Raw genomic sequence first — 21,612 nt, 5'->3', positions numbered from 1 at the left:
TCACACCACAACCTCTCTGGTCCTGCTTCAGTTTCCTGTTCTGTAAAATGGGTTGAAGGCCTCCTGCCCAGCCTGCATGTGGTGAGGATCTAATGCCACAGCTACGTGGAAGCCCTCAGAACTTGAAAGGTGCTGGGAAAGCAGAAGATGCCCTTCCTGGGACTGTAACCATAGCAGAGCTACAATCTAGGCCTTGCTGGCAGAGGGAGGGGCGGGGAGGTGGGAGGTGTCCTCGGACTGGGCGTGGTGGAGGTGGAGGTGGGCGTGGCGGAGGTGGAGGTGGGCGTGGCGGAGGCGGAGGTGGGCGTGGCAGCTGGGGGGCCCTCAGTCCTAACCGGAGGGATCAGGGATCGTTCGTGCAGCTGAGCCACTGTTTACTGAGCTCCCTCTGGGTCTTTCGGCAGGGAGTCAGACATTCTGGGGGAGAAGGAAAGGATTTCAACAAATAGTTACCAGGAGCATAATCTGCCCCAGGCCCGAACCACACACAGTCTTCCCTCAAAGAACTTTCAGCCCAGAAGAGAAATGTCAACTCAGAGAGAAGTGCATTCATGGGTGTAATTTGAAATAAGAGTAAAGATAAAGGTGATGAAGTGGCTGCCTCCCCCATCCCCCCTCCTCCTGAGGATCCGGGAAGTCTTCTCAGAGGAGGCAACACATAAGCCAGATCTTGAGGGTGAATACACCGTGGTCTAGTAGGAGAGAGGGGATAAGCACACAAATGACAGGGATCACAAAGGAAACAGCAACATCTTATACTTGAACCCATTTTTACTGACCCAGCACTTTCTTCTCGTTTGAGCCCTGTGGCCACCCATGGCTCAGAGAGGTAATGTGACTTGTCTACTCCTCAGGTCACACAGCCAGTTTAAGTCAGAATTCAAACTCAGATCTCCTCCCAGCCTCCTCCCAGTCGGCTTAGAGAGTAGGAAAGTCATCCTTGCAATTGTTATTTTCCCTTGAAGCACAAATCATTCCTCGGAAGTCAGAGAAATGGAAAGCCCTTGGGCCAGGACCAATCAAGAAAGGCGTTAAGGGGGTTGGCATCGGGGCTGGTGGTGGCCAGATGACATTCATTCAAAAAAGTGTGCCAGGGGCTAGAATTCACCACGTTGAGTGCTGGCTTTCCGTGGGGACCGAGGCAGTCCCTGCCTGTAAGTGGCTGGTCAGGTAGGAGGACGGCTCCCGCCAGCTGGCCTGGGCTAAGGGGGGGGGGGGGGGGTCAGTACCTCAGCTGTCCTGCCTGGCAGCCAAGCCCTGCCCTGCCCTGGCACTTAGGCCCATATCTAAGGCATTCCGTGGGAGCTTCTCAAGAAAGGGACTCATTTCCACCCCTGCCAGCAATGTTGCCACAACAGGTCGCTGAGTGTGGTAAGTGCTGGAAGCAAGGCCATGGCCCACCTCCAGCAGGAGGGACTCGTGTGGCCCCTGGTGCTCCTGGTTTGGGGGGTCTGGTTTTTCATCATCGATCACTTTGGGCAGGGCCACTCACTGTCCTGGGACTGGCCTCCGGGGCTCTGTCCAGGCCCCGGCAGACACCCAGCCCCCAGCTCAAGAGGAAGATCCTGGCACACTGGGTTGGTCAGGCAAGTACATTCATTCAGCAATCATTGAGCACTTCCTGAATGCAGGGGTACCAGCAGGACAAGTTAGGCAAAGCCCAGTCTAGCCATGTTAACTCTGCAGACATGGGCCCTGGCCATGATTCTATCTGATACCAGACTCCGTCTCCCAGGCCAAGCAAGCAGCCTTAAAAAGTAAAATCCAATACCAAAATATGCGAAGAAAGAACATTTAGAGAAAGAATAAAAATCTCGCTCTTTTATGAGGGCCTCTCTGAGCCAGGCTCCGGGCTGGGCGCCTGGCCTCTGTTGTCTCACTTAATGCTGTTTTATGACTGGCTGCCATTTACAGTGAGATCTGCACAGCCCATGCCTTCGAGGGCCTGTCGTTCAGGCAGGAGCCCAGAGCCCAGAGAGGGCAAGATGAGCGCTGAGGTCTCTGGCTGTCCAGGCCTTGCCCAGAGCTGCAGCTGCTGCTTTTTTTTTTTTTTCTGGGAAAGATGGAAGCTGGCCGGGCCGAGGTGTCTGGAAAGTTCCTGATAGGTGGGGGTGGGCGAACCTGACTTTGGCCCCCAGGCTTAGGAGAGGTGGAAAAAGATTGGGTACCGAGATTAGGCACTGCTCTCCCCAAAGGAAACTTAGTTGGGCTCCTTTCAGAAGAGGGTGCAGCCCAGGGGCTGTGTGATGGGGTGTGGGTGTGGCACTGTTTGGTTGCCATGGGCACAAACAGGGTGCGGGGGGGGGGGGGGGGGGGGGGGTAGCCAGGTCCCAGGAAGGCATCGGACTGTGGCTGGGGCGCCCTCTCTCGGCTTCAGCCTGCTCTTCAAGCTCAACCACCACGGGGGCTGACTGTCCATGCAGCAGCCTCTTGACCCAGAGAACCCAGAGAGGGAGACTGACTTGCCCAAGGTCACACAGCCGTGTCAAGAACTCAGGCCTCCCAGCCTTCACAGACTTTCACATGCCAGCCCTGACCCCTTAGGCCTCCAAACCCCTGCAACGGGCTGTGGACAGAGGTGAGGCCACCTCACAGTCCAGCGCCCACAGCAGGGAGAACAAGACACCAGAGTCCACAGAAAACAGAGGGCCGTGGCCAGGGTGCAGTGGGCTGGGGCAATCCGCTGGGCCACCCTTGGCAGTCACGTGGGGAGTTGAAAAAATACTTCTGGCCTGGGCCCCACCCCAGAAATTCTGATCTGAGTGATCTGAGATGCAGCCTGGGCATGGAGATTTTTTTTTAACGGCTGAAATAAGATAAGAAGTTTATTTTTCTTTCACCTGCAAGCCTGATGTAGACAGGGTGGGGCGGCCATGGCGACTTTGCTCACAGATCCCTCAGGGACTCCGGCAGCCCCAGTCTTTCCCGGTGCGAGATGCCGGCCACCTGGGCCACGTTCTTGGCGTAGGACGGAGGGGAAAATGACAGAAAAGGGGACAAAGGGTCATCGGTAGCAGCCATGTGACACTTGTACTTCCTTCCTGTTGACAGGACTTAGTCACATGGCCACACCTAGGAGAAGGAGAGGGTAGGAAATATGTCACACACTGGGTGGCCCAGTGATGAATCCTGTTCCTTTAGAATAAGGGGGGACGGCTATTGGAGACCAATGAGCAGCTCCTGATACGAATTCCCAAAGCCTTGTGTTCAGAAACTGGGCATGGAGATTTTCAAAGCTCTCTCCGGTGATTATAATGACCGCCAAGTACAGAACTGCTATCCTAAGAGGTTGATGGGGGAGGCAGAAATGGGGGCACTTTCCTTGGCAACACCCTCAGAAAGGAGGAAAAAGCTGGGCCCAGGTCCCCGGGGGTACCTCTGGTAGGGGAAGGGGCAGCTACCCCTAATTACAGGTTCCCTCTTCTCTGCTTCCCAGGAGCATCTACAGTACCCAGGGCCCAGGAGAAAAGCTTTACAAATCTTCTCCCGTTTGAGGGTCAGTGCTCTCATTACTCCCATTTCACAGATGAGGACAACTGAGGTTCCGTGCAGTGAAAGTGCTGCCTCGGGTCACATAAGCAAGTAAAGAGCACAAAGCTGAGGTTAGAATCCAGGTCTGAGAGGCTCCAGATCCTTCCCGCTCAGAGCCACCCAGCCTGCCACAGACCACCGTGTCTCCACAGGTACAAAAACGACATGCGAATCGATCCCCGCCTCTTCCCCGCGGGAAAGTACCGAATCACCAACAACTATGGGCTGCTGACGCTGGAGATCAGGAGGTGAGACTGTGAGCTCTAGAGAGACCCATGACCCCCAGACCCCACCAGCACCGAAGCCAGAGCAGGATTTCTGAGTCGGCCTCACCTTTGGAAGAACCTGGGGTGCTTATGAAAACACTGATTCGCGGGAGGGACCCTCCTCTTGCCTCCCAGGAGTGGGGCCTGGGGATTGGTATTTGGCAGACAGTCCCGCGTGATTCCGATGCCTGGAATACACGAGAAGTAACGTGGAGTCAGGGGCCAGCCGGAAGGACTGAGTGATGAGCTAGGAATGCTGGGGGCGCTCCTCGCTGGAGGAGGGAAATCACACGTCCCCGCACGCACGCACGTGCACGCGCACGCACGAGTGCAAGAGGAAGCAGTTAGATGGGCCGATCAGGAGATGGTGAGCCGTAAGCATGGTTTTAAAGGGAGACGCAGCGTGCATGGAGGGAGGCCGTCGGGGGATTTGAGCAGAGTCCTCCCCAGAGCAGGCACTGCAGTGCTCACACGAGCTGCCCCGTGGTGGCCTCCGGTGCTGAGCCCTGCGCTAGGTTTGTGCGCATACGATTGATAATGCCCACCGCTGATCTTGCAGGGAGGCATTGTTATGTCCATGTTACGGGACAGGAAACCCAGGCTCCAAGGGTCAGGGGTCTTGCACGGTTCGTGCAGGGCAGGGCCCGGGTTGGAGGCCGTTCTCTCCACCTGGGTTCTTTCCAGTACACCAGTCCCTCCATCTCAGCCAACTTGGACTTCAGAGACACGACTGTGGACAGGACATTGATCCTACCCTGCAGAAGCAAAGTGGGGATGCGTGGACGTAAATGTCTGACCACTCAGTGCCACAAAGAGACGTGCCCCGGGGGCTGTACAGTCAGGGAAGGCATGCAGGGCTGGGGTTGCCTGGAGGGGCAGGTGGGACTGGTTCCAGAAGCAAGAGGGATTCCTGCCCCGTGCAGCCAGGGTAAGAGCGGGGACACCCAGGAGCCCTCAGCTTGCTTATGGGACCAGATGTGCCACGTTCTACCGATGGCTCTGTCACCACGTGGCTCTGGAATGGAGCCAGCCCAAGCTCTGCTGGGAACCAGACAGGGTTGGCCTGACTGGTGATGAGACCCAGGCCTGAGATTGAGAACACCTGGGCATCTGGCCCAGTTCTGGCACCGACTGGCAGTATGCCCTGGGCAAGTTCGTGCCCTGCTGCTGCTCCAGGATTCTGATTTGGAGGTGTTGACAGGGCAGGAGACTATGCCTTGTAAGAGAGCTTGTCACCTTGAAGCTGGGTTGAATTCTGGGTGCTGTGTGACTCTGGGCAAGTCACTTAACCTCTCTGATCTTACACAGTCAGTAATAACAATCATATTTTCACCTGAGGTGGACTAGGCTGGTGTTATGTCCCTAGTTTTTCAGAGAAGGACATTGAGACATGCCAGAGGGCAGTGGCTAGCCCAAAGGCACATAGCTTTTCAGAGGTGGGGCCTGAACTAAAGCCTAAAGTCTCCCCTGCGAGGGCTTCGTGTTAATCCCCGCCTTTCCTACCCATACATGGGGACTTGAGTTTCCGATGGAGCCCAGCAATCTTGGGGCGGGGGGGGGGTGTCTTCTCTCCTTTTCAGATGCACCATTGAGGACGCAGCCACCTACACAGTGAAGGTGAAGAATGCATACGGCCAGGCCTCCTCCTTCGCCAAGGTCCTCGTCCGAAGTAAGTATTCCCATTCCAGCCAGCCAGGCTGGCGCACAGCAAACCCGGGATGAGCAGACGAGGACATGTATCTGTGGTCAGATTGAGGAAGGGCCCTTGACACGGGGGCCACCTGGGATCAGGTGACCTGGGCAGCCACAGAGACTCGCTTCCCTGGGGCCTTCGGAGCAAGTGAGAGTCGCCTCCCTCAGACTGTGCAGTCTCCAAAGAGCGTGCTCATCTTGTTAGGTGGGACTCAGGTCCGGATCTAACTCAGGGCCCCTGGAAGAGTGGCCTGGCCCTGCCAGCCCTCCTGAGGGGTCCTCAGGGGGAAAGGCTGAGCCCTACCAACTCGCCTCTTGACCTCACTGCCCCGTCTGGGTGCTGGTGCATATTTCCCAGTTGTGCAGTTCCCAATTGGTGTGATTCCCAATCCTGGAGGTTCCCCCGGGGGCGTCTGAAATGACAGCGTAAAGCAGGGGAGACACTCAGGAGTCAGCCAGACCCGCGTCCATATGCTGGCTCTGCCACTGACTGGCTGAGTGAGCCTGGGCCACCTCACTCCACTTCTCTGAGCTGCCGGGCCTGTAAGGGGGATGCCTTCTACCTGGCTCAGGTGCTTAGGCTGATTAAATGCCATGGTATAGGTAAAGCTTGACGTGTAGGAGGCTTTGGGAAGGGATAACTCTGTGTCCCCCCACCCCATGACCAGGGCAGCATGTACCCAGGAAGCCACAGCTCTGGGCCCAGGAGAATGCTGCCTTGCCTTCAGGGCCCTGAGAGAGAGGCTGCATGTGTGAGCATGTGCATGCACACACACACACACACACACACACACACACACACACACATGCACACACACACACACTCCCTGGTCAGTAGACGGGCTGGACTCCAGTCCCCCTCCCTGCCTCTCACCAGACCTTGTTAAACTGTCCTTCACAGCCCTCTCCACCCCTCTGCCCTGTTCCCCAAATAGATCTTGGGTGGCAATTGTCCCCTCTGCCAGTCTGGCTGGCTGCGGAATCTGAGCTGTCCTTATAGGCTGTGCCTAGAGTCAAGCCAAGGTCAGGCATCAGGGCCCTGCCTCCCTCTGTCCACCCATCCTTCCCATCACTTCTTCCAGACCCCCAACCCTCCCTCCCTCAAGGCCAGCAACCCTAGGATCCACTCAGCTTCTTGGCCCCCAGACTCCAGCCAGACACCTGCTAGGAGCACCCGTTCACTGTCATTCCCACCCCCTTCCCGGCTGTCGTCTCCATAGCAACTGATAGAAGACCCTGGGTTGGGGGGTAGGAGCTCTGGGTTCTAATCCTGAGTCTGTCGCTGACTTTGTGTGACTTTGGGCAGCCTCCTGACCCTCTCCGGGACTCACTCAGGAAGGGCCTTACCAGGGACCAGTCGCCTCATGGCGTCAGGCTTCCGGGGTACTTGCGGGGTGATTACACCTCAGTTTCCTCATCTGTATGAGGGGATGATAACGGCATCAACAGACGGGGTGTCGTGAGGATGTAATGAGTTGATATGTGGCACGTGAGACACCCCACGTGAACAAGAGCTGTTACTCTCCTCTGGTGGTCTGTGTCACATCACCTTGGACTTCACCCTTGAGCCCCCACATGGCTCTCTGAGCACTGTCCTTCCCCTGCGGACTGTCCCCAACTGCACCAGAAATCCCGGTCCGACCAGACTTGGCTTCGATGAATACTGTGTGATCCTGGCAGTGGGTTTGGGCAGAGGATGAAAAAGCCACCATTTATTGGGCACCAGCTATGTGTCAGGCTCTGGCTGAGGGCTTGGTTCATGTGAACTCACTTATTCAGAACCCCACGACCACCAGCTAGGAACCACTGTCTGCCTTTTACCAAGAAAGGAATAGAGGCCCATAGGGGTGAAGGAACTTCCAGCAGCCAAAGATGGACCCACCAGGAGGACTCAAACCCACACCCAAACCCACACCTCTAATCTAGTAGGAATGTGAGGTCTGAACCTTCTCAAACTCCATTTGCCTTGGACTTTCAGCCTACGTGGGGAAGGATGCTGGCTTCGATTCGGAGATCTTTAAAAGTAAGGAGGCTCAGGGCGGGACGGCCTTCGGGGAGGGGGGAGGGGTCTGGGCTCCTCGTCAGACCTTCCAAAGCCCCCTTTAGACAATTAGCCACTCATTGCCCACAAAGGCATGTCATTGCATATGAGCTGTTCATACTTGCACACTGACTTGGTGGGTGGGGGGGGGGGGGTGCGTTGTCCCCAGGTGCTGCCCCCAGCTGCTGAGCTGTCCAGGGGCCAAAGCTGAGTGAGAAAGGCAAAGCCAAACAGACAAATGGACATGACTCTGGCTAGTTACTATTTTGCTTCATCTGATCCCACCTAGAGAAATCTCTGCCCCACCCCCACCACCCTCCAGGACCGGGCCTCTCTTTCCTCCTTAAGACCACCTCGGAGACTATGAATCCTGCCCCAGAGGAGTGGGATGTCCCGGGCTAGGCGGGTGGCCTCAGAAGGCTGCTGACCTCACTTCTGTTCCCACCCCAGGACTGATGTTTGGCCCCAGCGTGGAATTCACATCGGTGCTGAAGCCGGTCTTTGCCCGAGAGAAGGAACCCTTCTCCCTGTCCTGCTTATTTTCGGATGATGTGTTAGATGCTGAGCAGAACATCCAGTGGTACCGAGATGGTGAGGACGCCGTCCTGGTCTCCAGCCTTCAGAGGCAGCGGTGGAAGCCAGAGAGGGGCTAGAGCCATGGCTCCACCCCAACACTGGTCCCTGGGTCAGGGGAGAGAGGAAGTGAGCTATGCCCCTGCCCAAGTACACGCTGAGTAATGAGTGCTGAAGAGGGAGAAGAAAGCAGGAGCAGAGGGCAGGTGGATTCAGATCCGGTCACCCTACAGAGAGAGGGTCAGCAAGTCCCTGTGGGTGCCAGGCCCCGTGCTGGGTGCCAGGGCAAGAATGGGCAGATGTGCCTGAATTCAAGGGACTCTTCATGTAGGAGGAGGGAGGAAGCTGAAACACAGTCATAGCCACTCCCGTTGACAGCCAGGGAGGAGAAGGATGGCAGGACCTCCTTCCCCACCTGTGACCAGGCCTGCAGCCACAGGTCAAGGAGAACAGCCCCCAGCCAGCCCCCCTAGGGAGACTGCACCTGCTGGTGGCAGGGGGTCAGAAGGGTGGGGAAGCCACAGGAAGCCCTGAGAAACAGTTGCAATAAGGCTGAGATGTCTTCCCAAACCTGTACATCTTCTAGAACAGAGGTCCTGACAGGAGGGAGGCATGGAGAACAGGATGGCCCTACAGTGTGGCCTCGGGGCCGGACGCCCTCCCTGAGCCCCAGAGTGCCTTCGCTGAAGCCCCAGCCCTCTCATTACGGTCACACAACTGAGTCCCCGTTCCCTTCACTGACCCTACCCCCCTCAGCGAGTCCTCTGCCCTCCTCACGGACACCCCGGCTCCCTCAGTGAGCCTCCAGCTCCCACCCACTGAGCCCCCAACACACACAGTGAGCCCCCAGCTGCCCCGCAGAGACACCGGCCTCACAAAGGGCCCCGTCTCTCCTGTTCCTGTTTCCTCACAGCACCTCCAACGCCTCACTGAGCTGCCGACCGCTTCCCTAAACTCCCATTCCCACTGTCCCCTTCCCTGGACCCTGCCCTGCTCCCAAGACAGAGGAGAGTTCAGGGCTAGCTTGGCAGAGCCCTGGAGGCCACCACCCCCTCCCCAAGTCCCCAGCCAAGCCACAGGCTACAGCCACTCCAGCCACATCAGCCATGCCTCTGCCTAAACCCCCAGACCACCTAACGGTTCCCAGATGAGGCCAGAGCTCACACTGGACCCCTCCCCTCCTCAGGGAGACTACTGAGACCCTCGGGTCGCCGACAGATCCTCTACGCAGACCGCCAGGCATTCCTGAAGGTGTCCTGTGCCTACAAGGAGGATGAGGGGCTCTATACTGTCCAGGTGCCTTCGCCCTTCGGGCCCCAGGATCAGAGCGCCTATGTGTTTGTGAGAGGTGAGAGGGGCTCGGCGGGTAGGAAGCGTAGCTGGAGCCCAGAGACCAAATTGGCTGTGGGACCTTAGGTGAGTTTTCCACCCTCTTGGGGTCTCAGTTTCCCTGTTATAAGTAGCGGTGTTGAGTGAGAGTCTCTAAGAATCCCTGTTACATCCTGTGACCCTAGGACACAGCTGAGTCTCAGACTCAGTGGGAGCTGTGGAGGGAGGGCTGAGCATGGGCTAGAATGACTCTAGCACCTGGTGAGTTCTGCCTCTTGGTCTTCGATCTGGTTTCAGATCCTGGCTTTGCCGCTTCACTAGCTGGGTAGCCTTGGGCAAACCACTTTATCTCTCTGAGGCTCAGTGTCCCCGTCCACAAAATGGGGGGATGCCCCGGGGCTCAGGGATTAATTACACTGATCCTTCAGGGGCCTGGAGTAGAATGGGCCCCTAGGAATTGGCACTCCCACAGCCCCCCAGATGCTGTTGCTAAAAAGGAGGAGACCATCATTATGCAGGTCCTGGTCCTCAAAACCAAAACCGAGCCCTGGAGGGTTCAAGCGGGAGAGGTTGTTGGACAGGGCGGGGGGGGGGGGGTCAGTTGCCAAGTAGACGCGGACTAGAAGAACCTTCCCCGTCCTCCCCTCGCCCCCCCCAACCCTCCGCTCTGGGTTTCAGATGCGGCAGCCGAGAAGCCGGGGGCCCCAGGCTCCCCTCTGAACGTCCGCTGCCTGAATGTGAACAGAGACTGCCTCATCCTGACCTGGACCCCGCCCAGCGACACCCGGGGCAGCCCCATCACCGGCTACTCCATTGAGCGGTGAGTCAGCCTCCTGAGTGGCAGAGCCCCCAGGGACACCTCTGCCTGGTTGTGACAACAGGAGTGGGGGCCACAGGAAAGAGGGAGCCCCATGCTTGGCCTCGGAGCAGGGCAGGAGGTAGACCAGGTTGCATAATTTAGGGGCTAGGGAGGGGTGTCCATGCCTCCAAATCTGGGATTCCACCAGCAGAGCCAGCCCTCTGGACCCTGGGAGGGGAAACGGTAAGTGCTTGAAATGGAGCACGAGGGGAAGTGGTGGCTACTCTCCTCCCTGAGTGCCAGGCAGGGACAGGACAGCGCTGACCCGGAGGGAGGGGGCACAGTAGGAAGGGGAGGGGCCCGACATCCCACCTTCTTCGAATGCTGCCAGCTGTGAGGCCCCAGCTTGAGGTAGCACCCGGTCCCGCACAGACTGTGTGACACAGGGTGATTGCCCAAGGCATCTGCTCGTCAGCGGTAGAGTCAGGATTTAGACCCCAAGCGCCCAGCGCCCCGTCCGGCCTCAGCGTGTGCTGGGGAACCGCCGGAGGACAGGGCACCCAGAGGGCACAGAGAGCCCGCACCCTGAGAGTCGATCTGGAACACACGCCAACGGGGACAGCCCTTGGGTGAAATCCTAACTGCCACTCCCGAGCCACATGACTCACGGCTTGTCCCACTGTCTGAGCCCAGAGTGGATCCCCCGTCCGTAGAGCGAAGGGAATCCCACCTGACACCGAGGGCTGTGAGGGTGCAGTGCACCTCCAGGCACACGGGAAATCTGCACAGAGGCACTGGCTGTTTTGGTCAACATGGTGTCGAGGGTGGTGGCGAGTCCTCCTGGGGGCCCGAGGTTCGAGCCAGGTTTTTGAACGGACAGCGGGACTGGAACCGGCAGCAGTGAGCTGGGCCGGCAGTCTGGGGTGGAGAAGTGGCCTCCGGAGGGGCTCACACCGGGAAGGTTGAGTCATGGGCTGGGGCTGGAGCTGAGGCCTCTCTCCCACAGGTGCCAGGGCGAGTCTGGGCAGTGGGTGCCCTGCCACGAGGCCCCCAGTGGGACCTGCCGGTGCCCTATCCAAGGCCTCATCGAAGGCCAGAGCTATCGGTTCCGGGTGAGAGCCGTCAGCAGAGCGGGCCCCAGCCTCCCCTCCAAGGCTTCAGAACTGGTTGTCATGGGCGACCATGACGAAGCCCGGAGAAAGAAAGGTGGGTACAGAGGCCCTGAAGGGACATTCTAGAGCATCAGTCAGGGCACAGTGAGGACTGCCTCACGCAGGACACAGGTGGCACAGCCCCCATTCCAAGCCCTGTTCCAAGGTGGGTAGGGGGAGACATGACACAGCCCTCAGGAACTGCTAGTCTGATGGGGGAGACACAGTCTCAGGAACTGCTAGTCTGATGGAGGAGACACAGTCTCAGGAACCCCTAGTCTGATGGGGGAGACACAGTCTCAGGAACCGCTAGTCTGATGGAGGAGACACAGTCTCAGGAACCGCTAGTCTGATGGAGGAGACACAGTGTCAGGAACCGCTAGTCTGATGGAGGAGACACAGTCTCAGGAACCCCTAGTCTGATGGGGGAGACACAGTCTCAGGAACCCCTAGTCTGATGGAGGAGACACAGTCTCAGGAACCCCTAGTCTGATGGGGGAGACACAGTCCCAGGAACCGCTAGTCTGATGGAGGAGACACAGTCTCAGGAACCGCTAGTCTGATGGAGGAGACACAGTGTCAGGAACTGCTAGTCTGATGGAGGAGACACAGTCTCAGGAACCCCTAGTCTGATGGGGGAGACACAGTCTCAGGAACCACTAGTCTGATGGAGGAGACACAGTCTCAGGAACTGCTAGTCTGATGGAGGAGACACAGTCTCAGGAACCCCTAGGCTGTTGGAGGAAGCGCAGTGCTGTCCTCAGGAAGCCCTAGCCCAAAGGGGAAGGTATAGCTAGTCTGATGGAAGGAACATGAATCTGCCCACAGGAGATGCTAAACTAAGGAAGGACCACAACACCTTCTTCAGATGCCCTTAATCTGAAGGAGGAAAACAGCCCTGCTTCAGGAGCTGTCAGCCTGGGGGCATGTGGTGGCCCCCCCCCACTGCCCTTCCAGCCTTGAGGGGTCAGTCTGACTTGGGTTTGCCTCCAGCTCCGCCGTGCCCTAGGCATCCGACCCCAGACACATTACTTCCCTTCTGTCCCCATTTGCCCCAAGAAGACAGAGCACCTCTCAGGGTCTAGAACAGCAGTGTTCTGCTTTAGACCCCTGAGAGTCTGGGGGTCAGACAGCACCTGCTTGAGGTCAAACAGGGAGGAGCTCAGAAGCCAGGACTGGGAACAGGGCGAGGAATCAGCTCCCAGAGTTGGCAGGTCCTGCCCTGACCCCTCCTGCCCTAGCCCCCCACCACACACAACCTCTGCACCCCCTGCTTCTCCCCCAACATGCTCCATTCCCCAACGTGCTCCATTCTCCACCCTAGAGATCCCCTTTGACCTGGGAAACAAGATCACGGTCAGCACAGATGATTTTGAAGGTACGTGTGAACCTCCTAACCCTTTGCCTCACGATTCCAGCTTCCTTTTGGTTCTGGAAACGCTGGGACACAAACTGGCAGAGAGGCAGAAGCTGTCCACCTGTGGGGTGTGGGGAGGGGAGGGCGGTGAGGTCCAGTCGGAGGAGGCCAATGTTCTCAGGTGACGGTGACCCATCTTGCTGTGCCCCTTGTAGAGGAGGTAGCACGTCGGGGAAAGCCCTGGGGAGGATATTGGGAGACCTGGCTTCTCGCCCTGGCTGTGCCTGGCCTTGCTGGGTGACCTGGAGCAAGTTCCTACCCCTCTCTGGGCCCGTTTCCTCCTCTATGAAACGAGGGGTCTCTGACAGCCCACCTGTCTCCGCCCCTTGATGACTCTGATTCCAGACTTTGTGACCATCCCCTTACCTCCGACCAATGTTCACGCCAGTGAGATCCGTGATGCCTACGTGGTTCTGGGCTGGGATGAGCCAAGGCCTCGGGGCAAAGCCCCACTGACATACTCTCTGGAGAAGGTATGGAGACTCCAAGGGCCCCAGCCCCAGGCTAGGCTGAAGAGTAGGCGTGCTGTCACCCGGGGAGGTGTGGGGGAGCTGGGGGAAGCACCGAGAGACCACAGGCAGTGTTCCCTAGAAGGGAATCCCTGCCTGGAAGGGCTGAGATTGGCCCTACACCGGGGCAGACCTTTTGAGGTGACCTCAGCCTTCCCAGGCCAGTTACTGGCGGCAGCTCCCGAGGCCGTTCATGGAAATACACAGAATTAAGGGACACAAACCACAATAACAGAAGTACAATCCACCATTTCCAGGGTAGCTCTCCGCCCCCAAGTCTGGCTGGCATGGAGTCACACATCCAGTCAAGCCCCTCTTCCTGGCCAGGGCCACACGGGGCGGGTAACGCTGGAGGCAGTTCTCAGCCAGACAAAGTGGGGGCAGGTGTCTGGGGATGCGGGCAGCTCATCGGGAGTGGATTTCACAGTGGAGGGGAGGCAGCTGGCAGAGTGGAAAACAGCATGGTGTTAAGATCAACTCAAATCCTGACTTCTGCTGTGTGAGCCAGTTTCCTGAGCTCCCTGAGCCTCAGTTTCCTCCAGCATCGAACAGAGGGTGAAATAAGACGCGGCACACAGCTGGGCCCGCAGCTCTGGGCCTGTAGACACGTCCCGGGGACACGTTCTTGACTCCGACTCCCCCGAAGGAAGAGACCAGAGTTACCTTCTCATTACTTGCTGCACACGGCCCAGCACGTAGTAGGGGGACAGCACAGGGTTAGCGAAAGTTCGGGTTGTTCAAATGGGCCTCTCTTTGCATGCGCACGGGTGATCCTGTCTTTCCTACATAGGAAAGCCATGCATCGTTGAGGACTTGCTTTGTGAGGCTTTAGCCATGTGATGGTTAAAATGTTGGGGTCAGATTGCCTGGGTTCAAATCTGGTCTCTGTTACTTACTAGCTGTGTGACCTTGGGCAAGTTAGTTAGTCTCTCTGTGCCTCAGTTTCTTCTTCCGTAAAAGAGAGCTAATAACCGTACGCACCTTAGAGAGCCAATATGAGGATCAAATTAATTAAAGTACATGAGGACTAGAATAGAACCTGGCCCACAGTAGGTGCTCAGCAACATTGCCTGGTTTTTATTGTGATTTTTTTTTTCCCCTAGCTGGGTTCTGGACTACTGACAGGCAGGTGGGCCTTGGGAGGGGAAAGCACAGAGAGGGCAGGGTCAGTGAGCTCCCCCAGTGCTTCCGGGTTTTAACTGCCATACCCAGCGGTAGTGGCCTCTGGGCGTCTTACTCACCTGCCGCCCCCCTCAGCCCTTCACCCTCTATGTGCCCAGAGATGCAGCATCTATGGCTGCCTTTCGGGTCCCTTATGCTGTGAAGAGGAAGCAGGTTGGAGGCACCCACACCTGAGCTTAAATACCAGACACACCAGTCATTAGATGCGTGACTTTCAGTCAAGTGACCGAAACTCCCTGAACCCGAGTTTTCTCTTTGGTGAGGAAATTAACACGTACCTTGCAGGGTTATTGTGAGAATGTATTCATTGCCTCACTTGTTGGTCCCACAAACCTAGATTGAGCACCTCCCATGTACCAGTGCTGTTCTGGGCCCTGGGGGGTTGGCAGTGGATAAAACAGACAAACCCCTGGCTCGTGGAGCTGAGATTCGAGTAGGGGGTGCGGGATGGGCGGTAAAGAAGATAAGTCAGGAAAATACTTAGCACATTAACTAGTGGTAGGTGCTAGGGAGAAAGACAAAAAGGAGGGAGAGGGGTTGAAGTATTTGGGGGAGGGTTGGCTGACTTTTTGGATGGGGAGCTGGGGAGTCCTCTCTGAGAAGGTGAGTTTTGAATAAAAGCCTAAAAGAAATGAGGAGACTAGCAGAGATTTCTGGAGGGAAGAACATCCCAGGCAAAGACACCAGCAAGTGCAAAGGCCCAGAGGCAAGAGTTGGGCCTGTTGCCATCCGGAAGATCAGGGAGGCTCAGGGGGAAGGGAGAAGTGGATGTGGCCACATGGGTAGCAGGGGTCAGGCCATGAAGAAGCTTCCACCCTGAGGGAGATGTCAGATGGACAGATGGGGATGTGATCTGACTTGTGTTCTGAAAGGATCCTTCTGATTGTCATTTAGAGAAAAGAGTGACGTAGCTCAGGTGAGAGATGATGGTGGTGATGATGATGATGATGATGATGATGATGTTGATGGCTTGGATCAAGGCTGTAGCAGGGGTCAATAAGGTGATACACCATGTTGGTTTCTGGATAGATTCTGAAGGTGGAGCCAACTGAATTTGTTGACAGAGCATATTTGGGACGTGAGGGTCAGAGGGAAGGAGCCTAGGATGGCTTCAGGGATTTTGGCCTGAGCGATTAGAAGGACGGGTCCCACCAACCAAATATGGGCGGGTTTGGGGGCAAGATCCAGAGTCAAGTTCTAGACATGTTGAAGGTGAGATGCTCAGTAGGCATCCAGGCAGAGATGTTGAGGGGATAGGGGATCCAGAACTCAGTGTTCAGGGGCAGCCTGGGCCGGGGGTTAGAAGTTAATGAGAGCTGTGTGGGCACAGAGCCCGGTCCCAAGCAACCGCTTAACTAATGCGGGTTTCTTTCCTTTGTCACAGTCGGTCATAGGTAGTGGCACCTGGGAGGCCATCAGCTCAGAAACTCCTGTGAAATCCCCAAGATTCGCCCTTTTGGATCTGGAGAAAGGGAAGTCCTATGTCTTCAGAGTGCGATCAATAAACCAGTATGGCATGAGTGATCCATCGGAGCCCAGCGAGCCCATCGCCTTGAAGGGGAAGCCAGGTACCCATGTGATGCAGGAGAGGGGGGCAGACCAAGCCAGGCCAGGCCGTCAGCATCCAGAGCGGGGACTCCACCGCTGCAGAGACAAAGCCATGCTCCATTCCCTGTCCCTGACCCCTTCTGCCTATCACGAAGCTGACAAGCAGCACGATCTCAGCCCTGATCTCAGAACATCAGGAATCAACGTTTCTCTGGGTGGGGAGCTCGTGAGAGTATGGAGACTTTTTCCAGATCAGCGATTCACAGGTTGCAGAATCCAGCTGGTCCAGCACAGGAGCTGAGTGCGAACAAGTGGTCCCTCAGTTCTAACGCTGTCCCACTCCAAGCTCTGGCTCCCCAGGCAGGGCGCTTCTCATCAGCAACACAGCGCGGGCCTGGGCAAGTCACTTCCTAGCCGCAAGCCTTGGCGTCCTCACCTGCCAAACCTGGGGTTCTGAAAGCCTGGGTACCGCTCCCGCCTCCGGCCCCTTTCGGAGTCTCCCGGCTGCGTCTCCATCCTGGTCCCAACCTCGCAGGGCCCCTCCCTCTTCTGAGGCCCCCGGATTCTGGGGTTCTTTGGTTTTGATAAGATCAGAAGGTTCCCTGCAGCTGTCGCGACTGACTAGCCCTTTAAGGAACCCAGCTGCAGCTCGCCCTATCCAAGAAAAGCCTGAAGTGCTGCAGGGCCCCTTTGGGGAAGATAGCAAAGTCCTAGATTTGATCTGTTTCACTAATTTAGGAAGTATATATATATATGTATATGTATATGTATATATATATATATATATATATATATATATATATATACACACACACACACACACACACTCATAGCAAGTATGGATGGATTGGTGGACAAGTGGTGTTTTTCTTTAATCGTGGCCCAGTTAACATATAGACATGATTCAGAGTCTGGCCAGTGAGCGGTTTGTGATCAGATGTGGGCAGTCTCTGGACCAGAAGGCAGGGTCAGGGGCAAAGTTCCTGTATAGTTCAGAAAAGGTGAGGAGAGAAAAAGAGGGGAGAGGGGGAGGGAAGGGAGGAAGAAAGAAAAAGCATTTGTCTGTATTGTAAAAGTTAAATTATTATACCAAATGAGAAAACACACACACACACACACACACACACACACACACACGCCAAAGAGAGAGACAGTGGTGAGGGAGGGAGGGGACAGAGACTAAGGATTAATGAATGGAGGCTTTCATGAGGAAGCAGAGATGTTCGGAGGTAAGAGGGAGGGAACTTGAGACTAATAGTCTGGGGCTGCCCCTGGGCCCAGGAGGGAATACCCAAAGCCCCAGGGCATGACTGCCACCCCCCTGCCACTCTTGATTGTGGTGGGGGCTCCTCCCAGCCTTTCCCCACATCCCTCCCCTCCCCTGCAGCATCACATCACCCACGTTTCTGTTTTTTAGCTACTCTGCCTCCTCCAGCTCAAGTTCAAGCGTTCCGAGACACGCAGACCTCTGTGTCCCTGACCTGGGACCCGGTGAAAGGCCACCCAGAGCTCCTGGGCTATTACATCTACTCCCGGGAGGCAGGATCATCTGAGTGGCAAACGGTTAACAACAAACCCATCCAGGGCAACAAGTGAGTTTGCCCCAGCCTTCCTGCAAGGAGGGGCCATAAGGACCGTGGCACCTGCCGTTTCACAATGTGGCACTGGGTGCTCGGCACTATTCCAAGCTCTTTTCCTATATTAGGTCAGTTCATTCTAACTGCAATGCTCTGAGTTTAGGACTGTTGTTTTTCTCATCACTATGCAGATGAAGAAACTGAGGCATAGAGCTCTTAAGTAACTTGCCAAAGTCCCTTAGCTAGTAGTGGAAAACTGGAACTTGACCGGATGGGCTCTTACTCAGCAAACGCTGGCTGAGGGCTTGCTGCCTGCAGAGGTGACAGACTGGGTCTCGTCTGTCCGGGAGCTTAGAGACAGAGAGAGGCAGAGGGTGCAGCCCGGGAGGCCTGGGTTCGGACTCTGCACGCACCCCTCACTCGCCTGGTGCTCGGGCATGGGTACTCGCTCTTCTGGGTTCCTCCTCCGTCATCTGGGCAGGTAGGACCTGACTCTCCTCTCCGCAGAGGCTCCCTCCTCACTCGGTGGCCCTGGTCCTGGCAGGCGCAGTGAACCTTGAAGCTTCTGGGCTCCTGACTTCTGTCGGTTTTGAGGTTCTGTGGGGTCAGGGGCTCCCCTCCTTTTCCATCAGATGACTGCCTGGGGGCCCTGAGCACACCTGGCTGGGCTCCCCTTGGCCACCAGCCCCTTGATTATCTTACCAGAAAAAGGGACGGAACCTGGGACCCCCACAAGTCTTTGGTATCTCGTGGTCAGCTGTGAGGGGCCACTCATAATTCGTTATGGCTAAAACTTCCCAAGTGGGAGAATCATCAGATTTTTGACAAATTTTGACAAATGTGACCAGGTTGTCCCTAGAATAATATCTCTCCTTCAACTTGCATTTGATGTGCTTCCCTGAGGGGAGGCAAGGGTGGTGAGAGAGTTACTCAAGGTATTGGCACATCTGGGACACACGTCACACATGAGGGGTGGCACACTCTTCTGGAACGTCCAGAGAACTCATCACACGTGTGCGTGCTGACGGTTACATATGTCATGGCTGGAAAGAGGCTAACCACCACTGCCCAGGAGTGCTGCCTTGTGTGATGGCATAAAGGGAGCCCCGCTGGACTGTGGGGGCCCAGTCTGCCATACCTCCGGGCCCCACAGAACCCGGCTCATTGTATGTTCCATGTCTGAATGTCCTAACGGATGACTAACGAATGGGCAGGCTCTGCTCTGGGACTCAGGAGGCCTGGGCTGTGGTCCAGGTGGTGTTTCTAATTGGCCGGGAGCCCTTGGCTCTCCTCTTCCCTTCTGGGGGAGGCCCTCCCCACCGGGAAAGTGCAGAAACTGGGCCCTTTGATCCGTAAGGGCCCCTCCGCATTCCGACATTAAACTTCATCCGTACCTCCAAAACAGGGGTAAGAACAGTACCTTCCTCTGAGGGTGCTGTGACAAGAGCCTGCGGTTACGTAGATTATAGGGAAAGCCAGGGCTAGACCTGTGTGCGTGGCTGCCGTCATTGCTGTCGTGGTCACCATCTGTTGTCAGCAGGGGCTGGTCCTGGGAGCCACCCCCAGCCTCCCCTGGCCAGGTGCTCCCTGAGCAACATCTCCCCCTCCATGCTCCATCCCTCTCATTGAGGTGTGCTCCCCATGAGACATGCGTGTCCCTGAGCAGGGAACTTACTGCTGTGTCAGCTGTCAACACTTGACTGAGGTCCTCCGGTCTCATCGGGGACAGCTGGCTGAGAGAAGCTCCCTGTAGAGCAAGATTTGCTACAGGAAACTGGCGATAAGTGAAAAGAGAGAAAAAGGGGTCTGCCATTTGGGTTTTATCAGGAAGGGGCATTTTTGTCTAAACCAGAGTGTCTCTGGATGTATGTCTCTGGATGACAAGTCTCTTTCTGGGTCTTTGAAAGGATTCTGTGTTTTAGAATCACAGAATCCATGCAGATAATATGAACCACTGCTGTATTTCAAGGACGAGGCCCAGAGTCCTGGACATACACCAGGTAGCACAGTTCAGGGGTTGGCTGCCTGGGCCTTCGGGGGGTAGCTTTCCCAGCATATCTGCATTTTAATGGTGGACTCTGGAAGAGCCACACCCTTTAACATCCTTTTTTTCCCCAGTTTTATGGAGAGATAACAGACATACGTGACTGTCTGTGTAAGTTCAAGGTAAATAGCATGGTGGTTTGATTTACGTATGTTATGAAATGATTACCACCATAGGCTTAGTTAACGTCCATCATCTTCTATAGACACAGTAAAAAGAAAAATCATTTTTCTCGTTGTGATGAGAACTCTTAGGACCTACTCTCTTAACAACTTTCCTGTATATCACACAGTGGTAATAACTGTGGTCCCCACATTGTGTATTCCATCCCGAGTACTGATTTACTTTATAACTGGAAGTTTGTACCTTTTGACCACCTTCCTCCAACCTTTAAAAATCTTAATAACTCAGCATCCAGGGTGCGGGCATCACTCTGGAGGCAGAGGCAATAATCTTTAGGCATGAACTGGCCCTAGGGGACCGGGGTGGCTCAGTAAGTTAAGCGTCCGACTCTTGATTTCGGCTCAGGTCATGATCTCACGATCCATGGGTTCGAGCCCTGCATTGGGCTCAGTGCTAACGGTGCAGAGCCTATTTGGGATCGTCTCTCTCCCTCTCTCTCTACCCCCTCCCACTCACTCTCTCTGCCTCTCTCTCAAAATCAATAAAAAATATACTTAAGGGGCACCTGGATGACTCAGTCAGTTAAGCGTCCGACTTTGGCTCAGGTCATGATCTCACAGTTTGTGAGTTCAAGCCCCGCGTTAGGCTCTGTGCTGACAGCTCAGAGCCTGGAGACTGTTTTAGCTTCTGTGTCTCCCTCTCTCTCTGCCTTTCCCCCATTCACACTCTGTCTCTCTCTCTCAAAAATGAACATTGAAAAAAATTTTTTAAGAAAATAAAATAAACTTTAAAAAATTAAACAAACAAAGAACTGGCCCAAAACCTCAAATCCTACCTCTGGTGGCCACTTAGCCCACAAGATTGTTCTAGAAAGTTCAGGGACATCTGCAAGCTGTTTGACCCTCCCTGAAAGCTTACACATTTCTCTTCCAGGTTTACGGTCCCTGGGCTGAGGACAGGGAAAGAGTACGAGTTTTGTGTCCGCTCAGTCAGCGAGGCTGGGGTAGGTGAGAGCTCAGCGACCACCGAACCCATCAGGGTCAAGCAGGCTCTGGGTAAGTCCAAAGGGCAGGTCCAGTCTGCATGTCTCCTGGGGGCAGCCCTGAGCGGGGCAGAGAGTGGGGGCTTATCGACCACATCTTGGAGGGTCCAGTCCCAGAGACCAAGGGGGCATAAGTCCTCTGAGGGGAACTAAAGCTGACCCCGAGCACCTCCCTGCCTTTCCTTTGGGGAGGAAATGACAATGGCCTGAGGCCATGGGGCAAAGGTCTCACCAGCTCTGAGGCCCAGCTGCCCTCTAGGGAGTGGAGTCACGATTACCGGCAAATGCTGTTGGCTAAATTAGTACCCCAAAGCAAGGTGGGCATCCACTGGAGGACGCATGTTGTCTCCCTCGGGCCCCACTGCCCAATGTGGCCGCCCCTAAGGAAGCGGCTGTCCTCACCTCCCTCCTCCCCGTAGCCACGCCATCTGCCCCATATGATTTCGCTCTCCTGAGCTGTGGGAAAAATGACATGGTCATTGGGTGGAAGCCCCCCAAGCGTCGTGGAGGCGGCAAGATCCTGGGCTACTTCCTGGACCAGCACGACTCAGAGGAGCTGGACTGGCACCCGGTCAACCAGCAGCCCATCCCCAGCCGGGTCTGCAAGGTAAGCCTGGAATGTGGCCACCGCCTCGTGTCCTGGCCTGTGCCGGTGGAGACCAGAGGTCACTGTTAGAGGTCCTGAAGCCAAGAAGGCCTCAGGTTCCCTGGACTCAATAATCTGGCTAATGTTCAAATGCAGACTCACTTGACCAACCTTGTTTAAGGCCCCAGGGACTTCCTGCTCT

General features: G+C 55.9%; 2 protein-coding genes across 3 annotated transcripts in view; one reads left to right on the top strand and one right to left on the bottom strand.

Annotated features, from left to right (window-relative positions):
* Positions 1-21,612, top strand: part of MYOM3 (myomesin 3) — a 44,189-nt gene that overhangs the window by 2,532 nt on the left and 20,045 nt on the right. Inside the window, exons 4-16 of one of the 2 annotated variants that reach the window (XM_042951842.1) lie at positions 3,684-3,779; positions 5,378-5,466; positions 7,468-7,512; positions 7,981-8,121; positions 9,290-9,451; positions 10,111-10,252; positions 11,238-11,437; positions 12,707-12,760; positions 13,145-13,272; positions 15,875-16,058; positions 17,456-17,630; positions 20,716-20,837; positions 21,244-21,431. In XM_042951842.1, coding sequence (XP_042807776.1) covers positions 3,684-3,779; positions 5,378-5,466; positions 7,468-7,512; positions 7,981-8,121; positions 9,290-9,451; positions 10,111-10,252; positions 11,238-11,437; positions 12,707-12,760; positions 13,145-13,272; positions 15,875-16,058; positions 17,456-17,630; positions 20,716-20,837; positions 21,244-21,431 — 1,726 coding nt within the window. Of the gene's footprint in view, positions 1-3,683; positions 3,780-4,135; positions 4,165-5,377; positions 5,467-7,467; positions 7,513-7,980; positions 8,122-9,289; positions 9,452-10,110; positions 10,253-11,237; positions 11,438-12,706; positions 12,761-13,144; positions 13,273-15,874; positions 16,059-17,455; positions 17,631-20,715; positions 20,838-21,243; positions 21,432-21,612 lie in introns of those variants that run through there. The other variant, XM_042951843.1, reaches the window with a different exon arrangement.
* LOC122227392 lies at positions 296-11,198 on the bottom strand. Its single transcript, XM_042951845.1, has 4 exons — positions 10,962-11,198; positions 3,865-3,985; positions 2,841-2,958; positions 296-692 (listed from the first exon to the last, which is right to left on the bottom strand). Exons 1-4 carry the CDS (start codon positions 11,043-11,045, stop codon positions 344-346), a joined length of 672 nt encoding a protein of 223 aa, XP_042807779.1. The 5' UTR covers positions 11,046-11,198; the 3' UTR covers positions 296-343.

This window comes from Panthera leo, chromosome C1 (assembly GCF_018350215.1).
Source record: "Panthera leo isolate Ple1 chromosome C1, P.leo_Ple1_pat1.1, whole genome shotgun sequence".
In the NCBI taxonomy this organism is placed as follows: domain Eukaryota; kingdom Metazoa; phylum Chordata; class Mammalia; order Carnivora; family Felidae; genus Panthera; species Panthera leo.
This window is presented reverse-complemented; position numbering and strand designations above follow the sequence as displayed.

What these genes read in the sequence shown, in the direction of transcription:
- LOC122227392 (XM_042951845.1), bottom strand. Translation starts at nt 11,045, where the DNA reads ATGTTGACCAAAACAGCCAGTGCCTCTGTGCAGATTTCCCGTGTGCCT. An exon ending in CACCCCAGGTTCTTCCAAAG is followed by an intron (nt 2,959 to 3,864) that starts GTGAGGCCGACT and finishes TCCTACGCCAAG; the next exon opens with AACGTGGCCCAGGTGGCCGG. An exon ending in TGTCTACATCAGGCTTGCAG is followed by an intron (nt 693 to 2,840) that starts GTGAAAGAAAAA and finishes CTCTCCTACTAG; the next exon opens with ACCACGGTGTATTCACCCTC.